General features: G+C 49.5%; 1 protein-coding gene across 2 annotated transcripts; it reads right to left on the reverse strand.

Annotated features, from left to right (window-relative positions):
- Nucleotides 1–10,708: 10,708 nt before the first annotated feature.
- Nucleotides 10,709–16,982, reverse strand: PLD6 (phospholipase D family member 6). Of its 2 annotated transcripts, none has more exons than XM_055240913.2 (2): nt 15,630–16,982; nt 10,709–12,800 (listed from the first exon to the last, which is right to left on the reverse strand). In XM_055240913.2, exons 1-2 carry the CDS (start codon nt 16,050–16,052, stop codon nt 12,450–12,452), a joined length of 774 nt encoding a protein of 257 aa, XP_055096888.1. In that variant the 5' UTR covers nt 16,053–16,982; the 3' UTR covers nt 10,709–12,449. The 2 variants fall into 2 exon arrangements, with proteins under 2 accessions (XP_055096888.1, XP_055096889.1); XM_055240914.2 differs by having other exon boundaries at nt 15,626–16,982.
- Nucleotides 16,983–17,755: the final 773 nt, after the last annotated feature.

Raw genomic sequence — 17,755 nt, forward strand, 5'->3', positions numbered from 1 at the left:
TGTGAATACTTAAGCTACTGCATGCTTGGTGTAGCTTGCAATTTCTCTGTATTTAAAAACAGCTGTGTTTATTTTCTTTAAAATAACCTGTATATTATTTAGCGCAAGCAATGTAAATATTACTGAGAAGTTACTGCAGGGATTTTTGTGACAAAGTTTGTATGGGTTTTTAAAAAAATCTTAGACACCCCTTTTTAAGATGGGGAGAAGAGGGTTGACTGCACTGTTGAAGCCCGCCCAGCATTATAGAGAAATGTTTTTAATGACTGCTGCATCTTTGTAAGACATTTGGTCATCTAACAGATGGTTTTAAAGTATATAATATCCAAAATAACGATAGGCCTGTGTCCATCCATTGTTTCACTGAATGGGTTCTGTGTTGCCTCTTCTTGGTAGAGCCAGAGTCCTTAAGGAAAATGAAGAAAATGATGGTGCCGTCTTGACCAGACTTCTGCACAGTAATTTAAGGCTGTCCTAGGGAGACTTGGTTCAAGGCACAATTCTGGGATCGGGGTCTAAATGTGCGGTTTCTGAGAACCTTCAAGACCACTCACTGGGCAGGGCTTTGTGTGGAGCACCAGAGCTGTTTGGATTCCCCAGCCCTTTGGTCATATCCTGGAATTCCATGGAGGCTGCAGAACTTAGATGCAGCTGTTTTCTACAACACCTATTTTTGTCAGACTGGTAAGGAAACACTGAGTCACAGAATACTTAAGAATTGGAGACTCCGGTACTGTAGGGTGGCCTGGGTCCCAAGGGGTGGACACGGCACGTTCCTCGGGCACAGCCTCAGTGGGGGCCTTCCCCAGGCACAGCTCGGCCACCTGAGGAAAGGGTGTTGGGGAGGCACCGCCACACACACAGCGCTTGCAGCCTCACAGTCACGCCCATCACTCCCCGCCCCCCACCCCCCTTGAGAAGCTAGTGGTGTCACATACTTAGTTTTATAGACAGCTAGGAATAGATTGTGAAGAACACTCAGTTCACTACTGTGTTACGTTTATATCACAAGCTTCAATTAAAATGGATTTTAAAGGATTTTAGGATTTACCTTTAGTATTAACAACTTATCTACTGACATACTGTTAGGATTCAAAACCAGTTAAGTATAAGAAGAATTACTTCATGTGGTTTTCCTAGGGTAATATTTATAAAAGGTAGAAAGCATCCAAGTGGCTCCTCAACAACAATTACAATTCTTAATGATTTTTCTCACAACTATGCCCTTCTGTCAGGGTCAGTGTCTCAATTCGTTATCAAAGACCTACTGTGCCAAGCTGGGGCGCTGTATGTGAATGGAGTGGAAATGCTTCAGTCACCTCTGCCGCAGCTTGTGATTCCAGCAGTTCTGATACACGTTCTGTCACATGATAAAAAGAAGCAGCTCGTATAATTCCAACTGGTGTTTCATTTCTGTTCTAATGCTAAATGGTAACGCTTAACAACAGACTAAAAGCCGTGTGCAGAAGAAAGGGCTGAATGAGTACCACCTCCCCAGGTTCCAGCACAGCGCTCGCTCGCTGGGGTCTGAGAAGTAGAGCCCCAGGGTAGGGTGGGCCATCCACTGTTTGTTAGGCCAATGTCTCAAGAAAGCCTGACCAGCTGAGCTGCTGCTCTTTTTTGGGGGGGAGTCCTTTGAGGCTTTTTTTTTTTTTTTTTTTTACAAACTTCGTGATCAACTATTCACTACAATTGAAATGAAGTGTTACTTTGTCAGAATATTTATTCCTTTGTGTGACATGCTAGATTCCCTGGATGTAGCTGATCATTTTTATTTTGTAAATATTACCTAACTTTACATAAACTATATCATAATAAACTATTTTTGCATCACCCTTTGCATGCTGTGTAATGAGATTTTGTTCAGTTGAGAGACATCTGCAAAATAAGCATGCAGGTCAAAAGTCAAACTGAACAGTAGCCTCCATCTCTAGAGTGGGTTGATTTCAGTTTCATTACCTCACTTTTTTTTGAGACAGCCTCTGTTGCCCAGGCTGGAGTGCAGTGGCGGGATCTCGGCTCACTGCAACCTCTGCCTCTGGGGTTCAAGTGATTCTCCTGCCTAGCTGGGACTACAGGGGCGTGCCACCATGCCCGACTAATTTTTTGTATTTTTAGTAGAGACGGGGTTTCACCATGTTAGCCAGGATGCTGTCCATCTCATGATCCGCCCACTTTGGCTTCTCAAAGTGCTGGGATTACAGGTGTGAGCCACTGTGCCTGGCCTTTTTTTTGTTTTTGTTTTTGTTTTTGGAGCAGGGTCTCACTCTGTCACCCAGGTTAGAGTACAATGGCATGATCTTGGTTCACTGCAGCCTCTGCCTCCTAGGCTCAAGTGAGTCTCCCACCTCAGCCTCCCAACTAGCTGGGACTACAGGCATGCACCATCACACCCAATTAATTTTGCATTTTTTGTAGAGACGGGGTTTCCCTGTGTGGCCAAGGCTGGTGTCGAACTCCTGGGCTCAAGCAATCCTCCCACCTTTGCCTCCCAAATTGCTGAGATTACAGGCATGAACACAGTGCCAGGGCCTCGTTACCTCCTTTTGAATTACAGTGGATTTTTTTTCTTTTTTTTTGAGACAGAGTCTTGCTCTGTTGCCCAGGCTGGAGTGCAGTATCACGATCTCAGCTCACTACAACCTCCGTCTCCCAAGTTCAAGCGATTCTCGCGCCTTGGCCTCCCAAGTAGCTGGGATTACAGGCATGCGCCACCACACCTGGCTTGTGTGTGTTTAGTAGAGACGGGGGTTTCACCATGTTGCCCAGGCTGGTCTCGAACTCCTGACCTCAGGTGATCACCTGCCTTGGCCTCCCAAAGTGCTGGGATTATAGGTGTGAAGCACCGCGCCTGGCCAGTTTTCAGCATTTTAGAATTACGGTAGTTCACATAAAAATTTGGATTTTACCTGTTCACACACAAGCCATTGTAAGAAATACTTTACATCCACAATCTAATTACACTGCCTCAGTTAAAGAAGCCTTCAGGGGCTAAAGAGACAATGAGAATTGCTAATGGTGGTGGTGCTTTTATTAATCAAGGTCCTGTAATTCCCCATCCCTGTCCCTCTTATTAATAGATTATTTACACCAAAATTTTACCTTTTGCTTAAAAAAGAAACTGCATTTTACATCATGATCCAATATACACACACGCCAACAACCTGAAATTTAACAAAATAATGCACCCTTACTATATATACTTTGATGATTTCGTTCACTTTTAAAAATTCTGATTATGACCCACTAAATAAATTTAAAATAACAAACTGGGATTTTTAGGTTGGGCGCAGTGGCTCATGCCTGTAATCCTAGCACTTTGGGAGGCTGAGGCAGGTGGATCACTTGAAGTCAGGAGTTCAAGACCAGCCTGGCCAACATGGGGGAAACCCTTGTCTCTACTAAAAATACAAAAATTAATTAGTCTCTACTAAAAATACAAAAATTAGCCAGGCATGGTGGTGTGCACCTACCTGTAATCCCAGCTACTCAGGAGGCTGAGGCACAAGAATTGCTTGAACCCAGGAGGCGGAGGTTACTGTGAGCCTAGATCGTGCCACTGCACTCCAACCTGGGCAACAGAGCAAGACCCTGTCTCAAAAAAGAAAAACTGGGTTTTTTAAACAATATATTCACAACCTTTAGAATGAAATGGGTGAAATTTCTGGGAATCTAAACTTTTTTCCAGATAACACTGAAAAAAAGTTGATTCTACCAATAAATCAATTTAAGAGGCCAGACGTGGTGGCTTACGCCTGTAATCCTACCACTTTGGGAGGCCGAGGCAGGCGGATCGCTTGAGGTCAGGAGTTCGAGACCAGCCTGACCAACATGGTGAAACCCCATCTCTACTAAAAATACAAAAATTAGCTGGGTGTGGCAGTACACACTTGTAATCCCAGCTACTGGGGAGGCTGAGGTGAGAGAATCACTTGAGCACGGGGGGCGGAGGTTGCAGTGACTGAGATCATGCCACTGCATTCTAGCCTGGACTACAGAGTGAGTGAGACTCTGTCTCAAAAAAACAAAACAAAAAGTCAAGAAATGTATAAAACATAGCCAAAAAAAGTTAAGTACAGACATAAAAAGATACACATTTTCAGTCTGCTATTCCAGTTGTTTAATTTTTTTTTTTTTTTTTTTTTTTTTTTTGAGATGGAGTCTCACTGTGTCACCCAGGCAAGAGTGCAGTGGCATCGATCTCAGGTCACTGCAAGCTCTGCCTCCCAGGTTCATGCCATTCTCCCGCTTCAGCCTCCTGAGTAGCTGGAACTACAGGCACCCACCACCACACCCGGCTAATTTTTTGTATTTTTAGTAGAGAGGGGTTTCACCGTGTTAGCCAGGATGGTCTCGATCTCCTGACCTCGTGATCTGCCCACCTCGGCCTCCCAAAGTGCTGGGATTACAGGTGTGAGCCACCATGCCCGGCCATTTAATGATTTTTCAATAATTTTTTGCCCATTAAAAAAAATTATTATAGTCAGATGGTGTCCTGTGGTTTCTGTTTGTTTTTTTGTTCTGTTTTGTTTTTTGTTTGTTTGAGAGAGAGACTCTTCCTCTGTCACCGAGGCTGGAGTGCAGTGGCGGGATCTCAGCTCACTGCAGCCTCCGCCACCACCCACCCCCCGGGTTCAAGTGATTCTCCCACCTCAGCCTCCTGAGTAGCTGGGGCTACCAGCCTCCTATGGTTTTAACATACGCTATTTTTGTAAACCTATGTAAATGCAATTTTTAAAATCAGTTGGCATTTGAAAATCCAACACTGTTTCATGACAGCCTGGCGACAGAGTGAGAATCTGTCTCAAAAAGAAATTAAAAAAAAAAAAAAAAAGGCCGGGCGCAGTGGCTCACGCCTGTAATCTTAGCACTTTGGGAGGCTGAGGCAGGCAGATCATAAGGTCAGGAGTTCGAGACCAGCCTGGCCAACATGGTGAAACCCTGTCTCTACTAAAAATACAAAAATTAGCCAGGCGTGGTGGCACATGCCTGTAGTCCCAGCTACTTGGGAGGCTGAGGCACAAGAATCGCTTGAACCCAGTAGGCAGAGTTTCCAGTGACCGAAGACTGCATCAGTGCACTCCAGCCTGGGCTATAGAGCTAGACTGTCTCAAACAAACAAACAAAAAAAACAGTATGGTCTTGGCATAAGGATAGACATTGATAAATCACTGAAACAGAATTGAGAGTTCAAAAAAGGGTTCTTATATTTATGGTCAATTGATTTTGAACAATAATGCCCAGACCATTCAGTGAGGAAACAATAACCTTTTCAACAAATGGTACTGGGACAACTAGATATCCACATGCAAAAGAAAATGAAGTTGGGCCTTCTACCTTGCACCATACACAAAAATTAACTCAAAACGGATCACAGACCTAAGTATGAGTGATAGGAATATAATATACAAGAATGGCCGGGTGCAGTGGCTCACACCTGTAATCCTAGCATTTTGGGAGGCCGAGGCAGGCAAATTACTTGAGGTCAGGAGTTCGAAACCAAGGCTGGCCAACATAGCAAAACCCCGTCTGTACTAAAAATACAAAAATTAGCTGGGCGTGGTGGTGGGCACCTGTAGTCCCAGCAACTTGGGAGGCTGAGGCAGAAGAATAGCTTGAACCTGGACGGTGGAGGTTGCAGTGAGTTGAGATTGCACCACTGCACTCCAGCCTGGGCAACAGAGTGAGACTGTCTCAAAAAGAAAAAAATTATATACACGACAGAAGAAAACATAGGAGCAAATCTTTGTGACCTTGGGTTGGGCAATGGTTTCTTAGCTATGACACCAAAGCACAAGCAACAACTATAAAAATATTAATAGATTATACCAAAATCAAAAGCTTACATGCTGCAAAGAATTCCATCAAGACCTATCAATCACCCAAAGAAGAGAAACATCATTTGCAAATCACTTTTTTTTTTCTTTGAGATAGGGTCTTGCTCTGTTGCCTAGGCTAGAGTGCAGCCTCAATTTCCCAGGCTCAAGCGATCCTCCCACCTCAGCCTCCTGAGTAGCTCAGACTACAGGAGTGTGCCACTATGCCCAGCTAATCTTATTTTTATTTTTTTATTTTTTATTTTTGGTAGAGACAAGATCTTGCTATGTTGTCCAAGCTAGTCTCGGACTCCTGAGGTCAAGCTATCCTCCCGCCTCGACCTCCTGAAGTGCTGGGATTACAGGCGTCGGCCACTGTCCCCAGCTTGCAAATTGTGTATCTGTGAAGGGATTCTTATATACAAAGAGCTCTTAAAACTCAGCAATAAAAAGACAACCCAAACAAATGGGCAAAGGATTTGAATAGACATTTCTTCAAAGATGACATACAAATAGCCAATAAGCTCATGAAAAGACATTCATCATCTTGAGACATTAGAAATGCAAGTCAAAACCACAATGAGATACCACACCCACTAGAAGGGCTATGATCAGAAAGTTAGATCATGCCATATGTTGGCAAGGATGTGGAGGAAAAGGAACCCTCATTCACTGCTGGTGGGAATATAAAATGATACTTCCATTTTGGAAAAAGTCTAGCAGTTTCTCAAATGGTTAGTGTTATATGACCCAATAATTTCACTCCTAGGTGTATACTAAAGAAATGAAAACATGTCTGTGCAAACACTTGTACACAAATGTTTATAGCAGCATTATTCATAACAGCCAAAAGGTAGAAATAACCCAAATTCCCACCAACGAATGAATGGGCAAACAAAATGTGTTACCCATACAATGGAAACTTAGCCAAACTAAGAAATGAGGTGCTGAAACATGCTGCAGCACAGATTCCCTTGAAGCATGACACGAGGTAAAGACGGCAGAGACAAAAGGCTGCAGAGAGGATTCCATTTCTATGAAATGCCCAGAGTAGGCAAATCTATGAGACAAAGTAGACTAGTGATTGCCAGGAGCTGGAGGGTAGTAGGGAATGGGGAGTGACTGCTACTGGAACAGTGTTTCTTTTTGGGGTGATGGTTACACAACTTTGTTAATATACTAAAACCCACTACTGAATTTCATGCTTTTAATGTGCAGATTTTATGGTATGTGAATCTTGATCAAGTGTGTTTTTAACAACTGGGTTGGATCCTGGCAGCTCCCATCAGTGCTGATCGCAGCCAGCAGCCTGAGGCCTTTAGTGACGCCTTTCTTCAGCATCTGCAGACAGCGAAAAGCAGAGCTGCAGGTTGAAGGCTCAGAGTAATGGAGAGAGCCCTAAAATGAGTAAGAATAGGTGCAGGCAGGGCCTGAGTGGTCACTAGAAAAGAGAAAGCGGAGTTGGTACCACCACATACATCCACCTCATGCCTTATTCTGAAATTTGAGTGTGAGAATACATATCGACACATAAGCGTCGGCTGTGGTCTTGAAAAGAGTCATGTGGAAACCCATCACCTTAAGATTTTTTTTTTTTTTTTTGAGACAAAGTCTCGCTCTGTCGCCCAGGCTGGAGTGCAGTGGTGCAATCTTGGCTCACTGCAAGCTGGGCTTCCCGGGTTCATGCCATTCTCCTGCCTCAGCCTCCCGAGTAGCTGGGACTACAAGCGCCCGCCACCACGCCCGGCTAATTTTTTTTTTAGTAGAGACAGGGTTTCACCGTTTTGGCCAGGATGGTCTCGATCTCCTGACCTCGTGATCTGCCCGCCTCGGCCTCCCAAAGTGCTGGGATTACAGGCGTGAGCCACCGTGCCCGGCCACCCTAAGATTTTGAGTGTAAGGATCTTCATGATGAAATTTCTGAAAATGGTCCATTCTTAGCTTCAATTTCTGAGGCTGGAGAAGAATCCTCTAGTAGCCATACTGTAGCAGCTGCCCTGAGTCAGCACCTCCACTTGGACCCAAAGTAGGATGTCTCTCATGCATGTCGTTCCCAGCGACACCAGATGGGATCCGCCCAGGGCTGCCTCTGCTGCTCATTGTTAATGCCTCTAAAGTCATCTCCATGGTTCTTTGGGCTTCATCTTTAAAGGATTCAAGTGACTGAGACTATCCCAGAAAACTCTGCAGCTAGTGAAACTAGATTACAACTAAGAACATTTTCAGACCTCCAGTGTGGATGACCTGGGCATAATCTCACAAACTGATGGGGCTGCAAGGATTGTAAACTGAAATTGACATGAATATACTCTGTTGGATCAGACTAAAAAAAAAAATTGGGCCAGGCACAGTGGCTCACACTGGTAATCCCAGCACTTTGGGAGGCCGAGGCGGGCAGATTATGAGGTTAGGAGTTCGAGACCAACCTGGCCAATATAGTGAGACCCCGTCTCTACTAAAAATACAAAAATTAGCCGGGCGTAGTGGTGGACGCCTGTAATCCCAGCTACTCAGGGGGCTGAGGCAGGATAATCACTGGAACCCGCGAGGCGGAGGTTGCCGTGAGCTGAGATAGCGCCACTGCACTCCAGCCTGCGCGACAGAGAGAGACTCTGTCTCAAAAAAAAAAAAAAAATTGTGGGTTGCTTTAAAAACCTATAGAACAGGCTGGGCGCGGTGGCTCACGCCTGTAATCCCAGCACTTTGGGAGGCCGAGGCAGGCAGATCACCTGAGGTCGGGAGTTCAAGACAAGCCTGGCCAACGTGGCAAAACCCCGTCTCTACTAAAAATACAAAAAAAAAAAAAAAAAATTAGCTGGACTTGTGGTGGCACATGCCTGTAATCCCAGCTACTCAGGAGGCTGAGGCAGGAGAATCGCTTGAACCCGGGAGGCGGAGGTTGCAGTGAGCCAAGATTGCACCATTACACTCCAGCCTGGGGGACAAGAGCGAAAACTCCGTCTCAAAAGAAAACAAAAACTCTATAGAACCAACATAGTGCTTTAAAATATGGCATCGTTGCATTGGTTCATTCCAACAACCTAGGAATATTCAACAGTGTGGGCAGACTGTTAAGGGCATATGGTACTATCAGAATTTTTTGTTTGTTTTGAGACAGAGTCAAGCTCTGTCACCCAGGCTGGAGTGCAGTGGTGTGAGCTTGGCTCACTGCAGCCCCCACCTCCCGGGTTCAAGCAATTCTCCTTTCTCAGCCTCCCGAGTAGCTGGGATTACAGGTGCACACCACCACACCCAGCTAATTTTTGTATTTTTAGTAGAGATGGAGTTTTGCCATGTTGCCCAAGCCGATCTTTTTTTTTTTTTTTTTTTTTTTTTGAGACGGAGTCTCGCTCTGTCGCCCAGGTTGGAGTGCAGTGGCGCAATCTCGGCTCACTGCAAGCTCCGCCTCCCGGGTTCACGCCATTCTCCTGCCTCAGCCTCTCCGAGTAGCTGGGACTACAGGCGCCCGCCACCACGCCCGGCTAATTTTTTTTTGTATTTTTAGTAGAGACGGGGTTTCACCATGGTCTCGATCTCCTGACCTCGTGATCCGCCCGCCTCGGCCTCCCAAAGTGCTGGGATTACAAGCGTGAGCCACCGCGCCCGGCCTTTTTTTTTTGAGACAGAGTCTTGCTCTGTCTCCCAGCCTGGAATGCAGTGGCGCGATCTCGGCTCACTGCAAGCTGGGCCTCCCGGGTTCACACCATCCTCCTGCCTCAGCCTCCGGGGCAGCTGGGACTACAGGCGCCCGCCACCACACCCGGCTAATTTTTTGTATTTTTAGTAGAGATGGGGTTTCACCGTTCTCAGCTGTATCACTGCCCACATAGTTAAACACATTGAATCCAAACCACTAAGCTGATGAGAGCCCCTCCCAGGAGAAGAGGGCAATTAGAGGGGAATCTTCCTAGAGCCTCTTTTGTGACTGCTGAGCCTACCTGGCGAATTTATTACTTCTTTTAAAGTTTCTCTCTGGGAGGGGCCAAGACAATCTTGTAGGCAAAAGGAGGCTTCAGATGACACACACACTACACAAACCCCTCCCCAGCCCTCATCTTCAGCGAACCCCTGCCTTCTAGCATCACTCACCTCAGGTGTTGGAGCAGAGGCGGGCCTGCAGTTCTAGGGTCTCCTGGGCATGCCTGCCTGTTACTGGCACAGCAATCTTTGTGTGTGGGCCAAGGATCTTCTATACTTCTATACTTTTAATAACGGTCTTCCAAGATCGGGTGTCTGATGAGCAGGCACACCCAGCACAGTTTCAACAAGCAATTTATCCCCTAGTGTGCAGGCTCCTCCTTCATTACAGGCTCAGTACTATGGAGTCACAATCTTCCCAGACGTTGCTTATTGGTTGTTAGGCGGGGGCTTTAGGTGTTTTTTTTTTTTTTAGGGTTGTCTTGCTGCATTTTGTTACAGCCCACAGTGCATTGCAATCTTAGTCCGCTTAAGGGCTCTTCAAGTATTTGACCTATGACCTAAGTAGCTAGGCCGGCTGGTAGGAACAAAGCGAGCTATTTTGCAGGCCAGTAAACTTTCATTTTAAACTTTTTTGGTTCGGATGAGGACAACTAAGGAAGGGGGAAGGGGGCAGAGGGGGAAGCCGACAAGGCATCGGCTAGCCTGAGGGGCCTAGTACATCCCGTTTCTTCCATAGTTTGCTGACCGAAGCCGATTCAAGGCACTTTGTCTTAAAAATGGACCACTGTATACCTTATTTCCTTCACCCAAATAACAGCTTAAAGTTTTACTCCTCTTTGAGTCGCCTGTTCTTTGACCAACAGTTTCTAAATAGCTGTATACTGCCCCCCAAAAAAGTTATATTTAACAAAGAGTAGCCCCTATTTGAATGATTTCGCAGCAAGCTAAGGCAAAGACACGCAGCACTCACATGCCAGAATAAGAACATGTTTATTCAGATGTGCCAGAAGTCCAGGGTCATGCGGCTTCGCATTTAGGAGATGCTTTACAAGCTCTCCCATTTTCTTTTCAGAACATACACTGTGGGAATTCACAAACTAAAACAATTTCTGGTGACTTCCAATCTGTATACTTTACAGCTTCAATTGAATTTTTTTAAAAGTTAACTTCCAAGCTGGCTTGCCTAACCCTGTGAGTCAAAGGTAACCCTAAAAAGGAAAAACACACAGCACTGAAGGGTCTCTGGGTGGTAATGTCAGCGTGGGCTGGGGAGGTGAGACTAAGCATATGGCTAGCAGACCACAGGATGGGCCCTGGGGCTCATCATACAGAAATATGACAAGATGGTGAAGTCACTTCTTCAGATGTCATTGGAGCTATCTGTATATGACATACACATTATAAACAAATAACGTGGAACACTTCACAGTGTACACCTGTTCTACCTGGGAATGCAAACCCTGAGCTGCAAATAAGAACACAGATGTGGGAGACACCACGGCCTGAAGCTGCTCTCTTCCCTCCTCTCCTCTCCTCCAGTCCCGTGATGGGTTATGCTGAGCCAGCAATGTGCACGCACTAACTCCACAGGTGTTAAAGGTAAAGTCACTTCCAAACACACAACAAAATTACCTTAAACATTAGGACGTTAAAAGTTAAAAGCCCAGCCGGGTGTGGCAGCTCATACCTGTAATCCCAGCACTTAGGGAGGCGGAAGTGGGTGGATCACTTGAGGTCAGGAGTTTGAGACCAGCCTAACCAACATGGTGAAACCCTGTCTCTACTAAAAATACCAAAAAAAATTAGCCAGGTGTTGTGGCAGGCACCTGTAATCCCAGCTACTCGGGAGGCTGAGGCAGGAGAATCGCTTGAACCCAGGAGGCAGAGGATGCAGTGAGCCGAGGTTGCGCCACCGTACTCCAGCCTGGGCCACAGAGTGAGACTCCATCTCAACAAAAAAAAAAAAAAAAAAAAAAAAAACAAGTTAAAAGTCCAACATGGAAATAGAAACAGCTGCTGGCCATCAGTCCTGACAGACCACGGCACTTACTACCCAAGGACAGGCTGCTGCAGAGCTTGGCACTGGTGTGCATACTGGTTTTAAAGAGCAATTATGCAAGGAAGCAAGGGAACAGCCAGCCTTTGGTGGCAATGACGCTCATGGGGTTGCCCCGAAGGCTGCTTTTGCCACCTGCAGCGCACACTCACATCTTCCCTTCCTCCTGACTTCCATTTCCTTTCCCTACTCTGAGGACTGAGCCCTGACAGGGGCAGACTGTGAGGGACAAGGAGACTGTCGGCCCCAACCAACCCCAGTCGTGCCACATGGAGAGAGGGATGAACTCTCAGGGAGATGCTGAAAGGGCCCACGTCAGCCAAAGCAGAAGGGGCTTTTCTAGAATCAGGGAAGGGAATGGGATCGACCTGGTAGAGGCACTGTGCCTTTTCTGTGCTGTGGCAGAAGCTTCGATTCCAAACCAAGATACGGACCACACTCCTGAAAACACCCCGTGGCAGGTCGTGACTGAAGTTATTTTGGCAAAGGGGCAAAAAAAAGGTCTGGTCCGAAATAACTGACCTGAAGTAACAGAAATTTCCCTTTCCTAACCTTCTTTAGTTCAATTTAGTATTCTAATAGACGAAACTTTAACGATTTTTTTCTAGTGCTGAGGTCTCCCTTCCTCAGAACGCACAGCAGCCCACAGGGAGGGCTCAGCCCCATTGTTGGTTAGGTTTGGTTTTGGCTGGAGGTGCCGCAAGTTCTGTGCCATGAAAGCAATCTCCCTCCAGCTCTGGAGACAGGCGGGGCACAGCTTCAGTGACTTTTCCTTTTTTGTGGGAAAAAGATATACTTTGTAGGGTTAAACTCTTCCCAGAGGTGCTCAAATTCTTCCAGAAAAAGCCGCACGTACTCGTCGTCCTCCGTGATGAGAACATTCTCCCTGTTATTCTGGATGGCTTGCGTGGTCCAGTTGAGTGAGCCAGTGATGAGCACCCTCTTGTCCACGATGGCAAACTTGTGATGCATGTAGCCCAGGTCTTGATCATGCCGGACCTGGATCCCTGCAGAAAGGACAAGGTGATTTCATTCCATGCAGGAGTCCCGCCTCCAGTGTGGACTGTTCCTGGGGCTACTGGCTTTACTATATGTTTCCAGTTTGGCGGGCCAGGAAAGCCCGCCACGCTTTCACAGAGTGGTGGCGGCTACGCTCCCAGGAGGGACGCTGAGAACCACAGAGAGGACATCACACACGGGGCCAGAGCATCACACACAGGCTATGGGGGACTGGGCAGGCCGTGGTCTGGGTGAGACCTCCGAGTCTATGCCAGCCAGTATGTCCCTTCAGGGTTACTGGTTGCTGCCAAGGCTGTCACTAACCCAGTCAGAGGTGACCAGGGCAAAGACAGCGTGTGAGCCTTCAGGTTCTGACTCTTCCACAGCTAAGGCTGAGAGCCGTGCCCACTCTGCCCAGAGAGGCCCTGGTGTCTGGGAGCAGAGCCCAATTTGCTGGCACAACCTCGGCCACCAAGGCAGGAAGGGCCCTAACTAACAATGCACAAATGAATTCTCCTCTTCCGCAACCCCCTGCTTCCTTCACCAAAGAACCGGGCATCCCGGCCTCTGCTCTTCCCAGCTTTCAAATTCCTCTTGGGAAGGGTCTGTGTCTGTTTCCCCTGGAATAACACTGCCTCACTCACGACCTGCTCAAGGAATGAGGCCGTCAGAAATGGGGCTTAAAAGAAGTTTTAAACAGGCTGCCATGAAACACAGTTGCCAGATTTTCCAAATCAAAATACAGGACATTCAAGTTAAATGGAATTTCAGATAGAGAGTAATCTTTGAAGGGAAGTGTGTCCCATGGAGTACTGGGAACATATCCTAAAAATCACTCCCTGTGCATGGAACTCATTTAATTGTGCCCCCTGAATTGGGCCTGGCAGGATGAAGACGCGGTGGCTTCCTTACCTCGGGGAGCCAGCCCTTCTCACACTCTGGCCACTCCTCCAGCACGTCCTGTCGCCACAGCCCTCCAAACACATTCCTCCACACGGTGGGCAATCTAAAACCCCACCATTGCCGACACCTCCTGCCTCCGCTGGGATTCACTGCCCACCTCCCCGTCCCCTCCCTGCGGCCTGCCACCTCTGGCCACAGAGGACTTCCTGCCGTTCCTCACAAGTAAGTCAGTCTGTGACCCAGGGCGTCTGTGCTGCTGCCCCTTCCAGCCGCATGCCTCTCCCTCTGGACAGTCCACTCGTGTCAGCAAGGTCCCTGCCCTGAGCGTCACTGCCCCTGGGCAGCTGACCTGGCCCACGCCACTTCCTCCCACACCACTGCCTCCTTACCCTGCTTTATGAAGTTTTCTTAAAACTTCATAAATTTAGGGCCCTTAATTTTTTAACTTCATTAATTTAGGGCCCTTCGTAAATTTAGGGCCATAAATTTAGGGCCCTTCTTAGTGCCCTAAATGAAATATTCGTGACTTAGCTGGTATCTCCGTGGGAACCTGGCCTTGTGCCCTTGTGCTCTAGGATGTTCCAGCTCCTCACAAATACTGGCACAGAGAGGACATTCCTTGAACAGATGAATGCCACTGGACAGCCTCGAAGTCAGCGAGGACGCTGGGAGGCCATCGAGGGGATCCTATGGGACCTTGGTCTAGGGGCCCTTGAAGGGTCTTCACCAACCTCAGCTTCTACCACACTAAAAGCAACTCAAACAGAACTGTACTGTGCACGCCTGGAGGTTCCCAAACCTCCCGTTAAAATGACCAACACATGGGAAGACAGCTCTTGTGGCTGCCCCAAAGAGGAGGAGACATCCTCAATATGAAAACCACGTGCCCCACTCTGCTCCCACATGGCGTGCAACATGCCCCACACCACCCAGAGCAGGGAGGGACCCTGGCTGACTCTGGAGAGGCTGCTCTGAGGCCCAAGTCAACAAGAGGCTATGGCTGTGCAGAAGGAACAGCGCGGCGGTGACCACTGCCCAGCCTGGACAATTCCCAGGGCTCCACACGTCTCTCGGTCACTGCGACAACCAGAATTACCAGATCCAACGGTTGCACGTGCAAGCGTGACTTTCTGGGTGCCAGAGTGATGGAGACAGAGAGAGGCCCAAGAGTCTGTGGGTGCAAATACACAAAAGGCAAGAGCAGGCTGGGCCGCCGAACTGGGCCAGGATGGGCTGAGACTCCTCAGGTGGGACAAGAATCCCAATTATTCACATTTCCTGGTCCCTTCTGTCCCCACCCCATGAGAGAGGGGCCCCCGCCAGAGAGAGATGTGTTCCCCTCCTTTCGCAGCTGGGAAAACAACCGAACGTCCTGGCGCTGCTTTCTAGAACATATGTTTAGGTCTCCCAGAGCCCGGTGGCCTGAGATTCACTCGGCAGCAGGTGGCCGCCTCTCCCCAGAGCCCTTCCAGTCTGGAGGTCCAAGCACAACCCTGGCGTCCAGCTCCCCGGCCAGCAGGATCCAGGTTACCAGAGGCCGTCCGGGGGTCTCCGGCAGCCTGTGGGAGGGCGGGCCTGGGCTGCAGCAGTCACGAAAACTCCGCTGGCGGCGCCCAAGGAGTTGCTAGGGGAGCCTGCTCCGCTTCTAACCCGGCACACACAGGCCCACCTGCTTCCAGCATGCCGGGACAGGTCACTTAGAGAACCGCCCCCATCGCGGAGGCACCGACGGCCCGGCTCGCTTATGCCCGCGCAGCCGGCTAGACCTTCTGTGGGGGCTCTGTTTTCTCCGCGTTACACCACCCCGACCCCACAAGGCCACGAGGAAAGTAAATGAGGCCTCAGCCCGTCCCCAGACCCCCTCCCCTAAGTGTCCACCTTTGCCTAGGACCCCGCGTGGGTCAATCCGCCTGGACCCCGCCGGGCCTACCTGCCTTGCGCAGCAGGCCGATTTGCGAGCCGTTGAGGGCCATGTAGTCGCAGTCGGTGACGACCCGCACTCGCACCCCACGCTGGTGCAGCAACTGCACGGCGCGGCCCAGCTGCGGGCTGGAGAAGGCGAACAGGCAGAGCTCCAGGCTGGCGCGGGCGGCCAGCAGGGCACGCAGCAGGCGGCTTAGCGCGCTCTCGCCGTGGGGCAGGCCACACGGGCAGCCCTCGGGGAGCCCGGTCAGCGCCGCGCCCGGAGCCCGCAGCAGGGCCTCGGTACAGGTCACCTGAGACGGGAAGAACAGCACCTCCAGCCGTGGCCGCCGCCGCCTGGACCGCAGCCAGCGCAGCACCCAGGGCAGCGCCTCCAGAGCCAGAGCCAGGCCCACAGCCGCCGCGGCCGCCACCTGCCAACGCAACAGCCCCATGCCGCCGCTGACCCGGGCCCCAGGGCCACTCCGCCGCAGCCGAATCTGCGCGCCCCCAGCCCGGGACCGCCAGGCCACGCCCCCGTCACGTGCCGTCAACGGCCGCGTACCAGGCCACGCCCCCGTCACGCCCCACCAACGGCCACCTGCAAGGTCACGCCCTCAGCCCCCGAGGGCCACGCACTAGGCCGCGCCATGCCCCCACAACTGTCACGCACCAAGCTGAACCCACCCCTCCCACCGGCCCGCCCCCAGACTTCACCGGGTGACCACGCCTCCCTCCACGCGCCAGGCCACGCCCCCCGCCATAGGCCCCCCCCCCCCCAGCGCCAGGCCGCGCCGCCCATTTTCCTTCCAGCCAGGCGCCCGGCACGCCCTCCAGGTTCCACCTCCCACCACGTGCCAAGCCGCGTCCCCAAGCCCGCGCCACCAGGCAGCACCTGCACACCCGCGGGCCACGGGCCCTAGCACACCTGTCACTTGCCCAGGCCAGAGACCGCTCTCCGCCCTAGAAGTCACAGCAACCCCGGCTTTCCTCGCATGGAGCACAGCAGAGCTGCTTGGGAAATGTGGGGTCACACCTTCACTGTCTTCTCGGGAGCAGCTAGACTGGGCTGGGGAATGACCTGGGAACACAGATAATCAGGGAATCAACACAGCTGGAGGCAGCATTGGAAGCCAGCGTACTGGAGGCGGTGGCGGGAGTGGGGATGCCCAAGCCCAGAGCTAGGCCCCTAAAGGGTTTTTCCCAGCCCAACAGGATCTCCCGCGTTGTTGGAAGGCCTGCCCTGCTTTAAGCATAAGCAGAGGAAGAGACTAAGGCACTGGGCCGGGGGCATAGGGAAACGGGGCAATGTGGTGTTCTGGGCTGGATCCTGGAACAGAAAGAAGGCATTCACGGAAAAACTGGTGAGAGCCAAATAAAGTCTGGAGCTTAATCGCATTGTATCAGTGTCAGTTTCTTAGCTTTGACAAATGTATGAAAGGAATGTAAAAGGTTAACAAAGGAAGCTGCGTGGGGGTAAGTGGACCTCTCTATCTTCGAAACCTTTCTGTAAATCAAATTATTCTAAATTAAAAATTTATTAAAATATTAAACTTGCACCTTCCATATGATCCATCTATCCCACTCCGAGGAGAAAGGACGGGATCCATTAACACAAGCACGTGTCCTGGCAGGCTTATGTGCCTAGAACAACCCAAACAGGCGTCAGCAGGTAAATAGGTAAATAAGCTTTTGTATATCTATACAAGGGAATGCTATTTAGCAATAAAATAGAATGAAGTGGCCTGGCACGGTGGCTCATGCCTGTTATCCCAGAACTTTGGGAGGCTGAGGCAGGAGGATAGCTTGTGTTCAGGAATTCGAAACCAGCCTGGCCAACATGGTGAAACACTGTCTCTACCAAAAAATACAAAAATTAGCTGAGTGCGGTGGCATGTGCCTGTAATCCCAGCTACTCAGGAGGCTGAGGTGGGAGAATCGCTTGAGCTCTGGAGACTAAGGTTGCAGTGAGCCAAGATCATGCCATTGTACTCCAGCCTGGGTGACACAGCAAGACCCTGTCCCCTCCCCCCCAAAAAAAACAGTACTCATATATGCTGCAACGTGGATGAATTTCATTAATACTGAGTGAGAAAAGCCAGACAAAAAGAGTACATACTCTATGATTCCATTTACATAAAATTCTAGAAAATGCAAA

This window comes from Symphalangus syndactylus, chromosome 14, assembly GCF_028878055.3.
Source record: "Symphalangus syndactylus isolate Jambi chromosome 14, NHGRI_mSymSyn1-v2.1_pri, whole genome shotgun sequence".
NCBI lineage: Eukaryota > Metazoa > Chordata > Mammalia > Primates > Hylobatidae > Symphalangus > Symphalangus syndactylus.

Coding starts and splice junctions, on each gene's coding strand:
- PLD6 (XM_055240913.2), bottom strand. CDS start 16,052: ATGGGGCTGTTGCGTTGGCAGGTGGCGGCCGCGGCGGCTGTGGGCCTG. Junction 12,801..15,629: donor AAATCGGCCTGCTGCGCAAG/GCAGGTAGGCCC, acceptor TCCTTTCTGCAG/GGATCCAGGTCCGGCATGAT.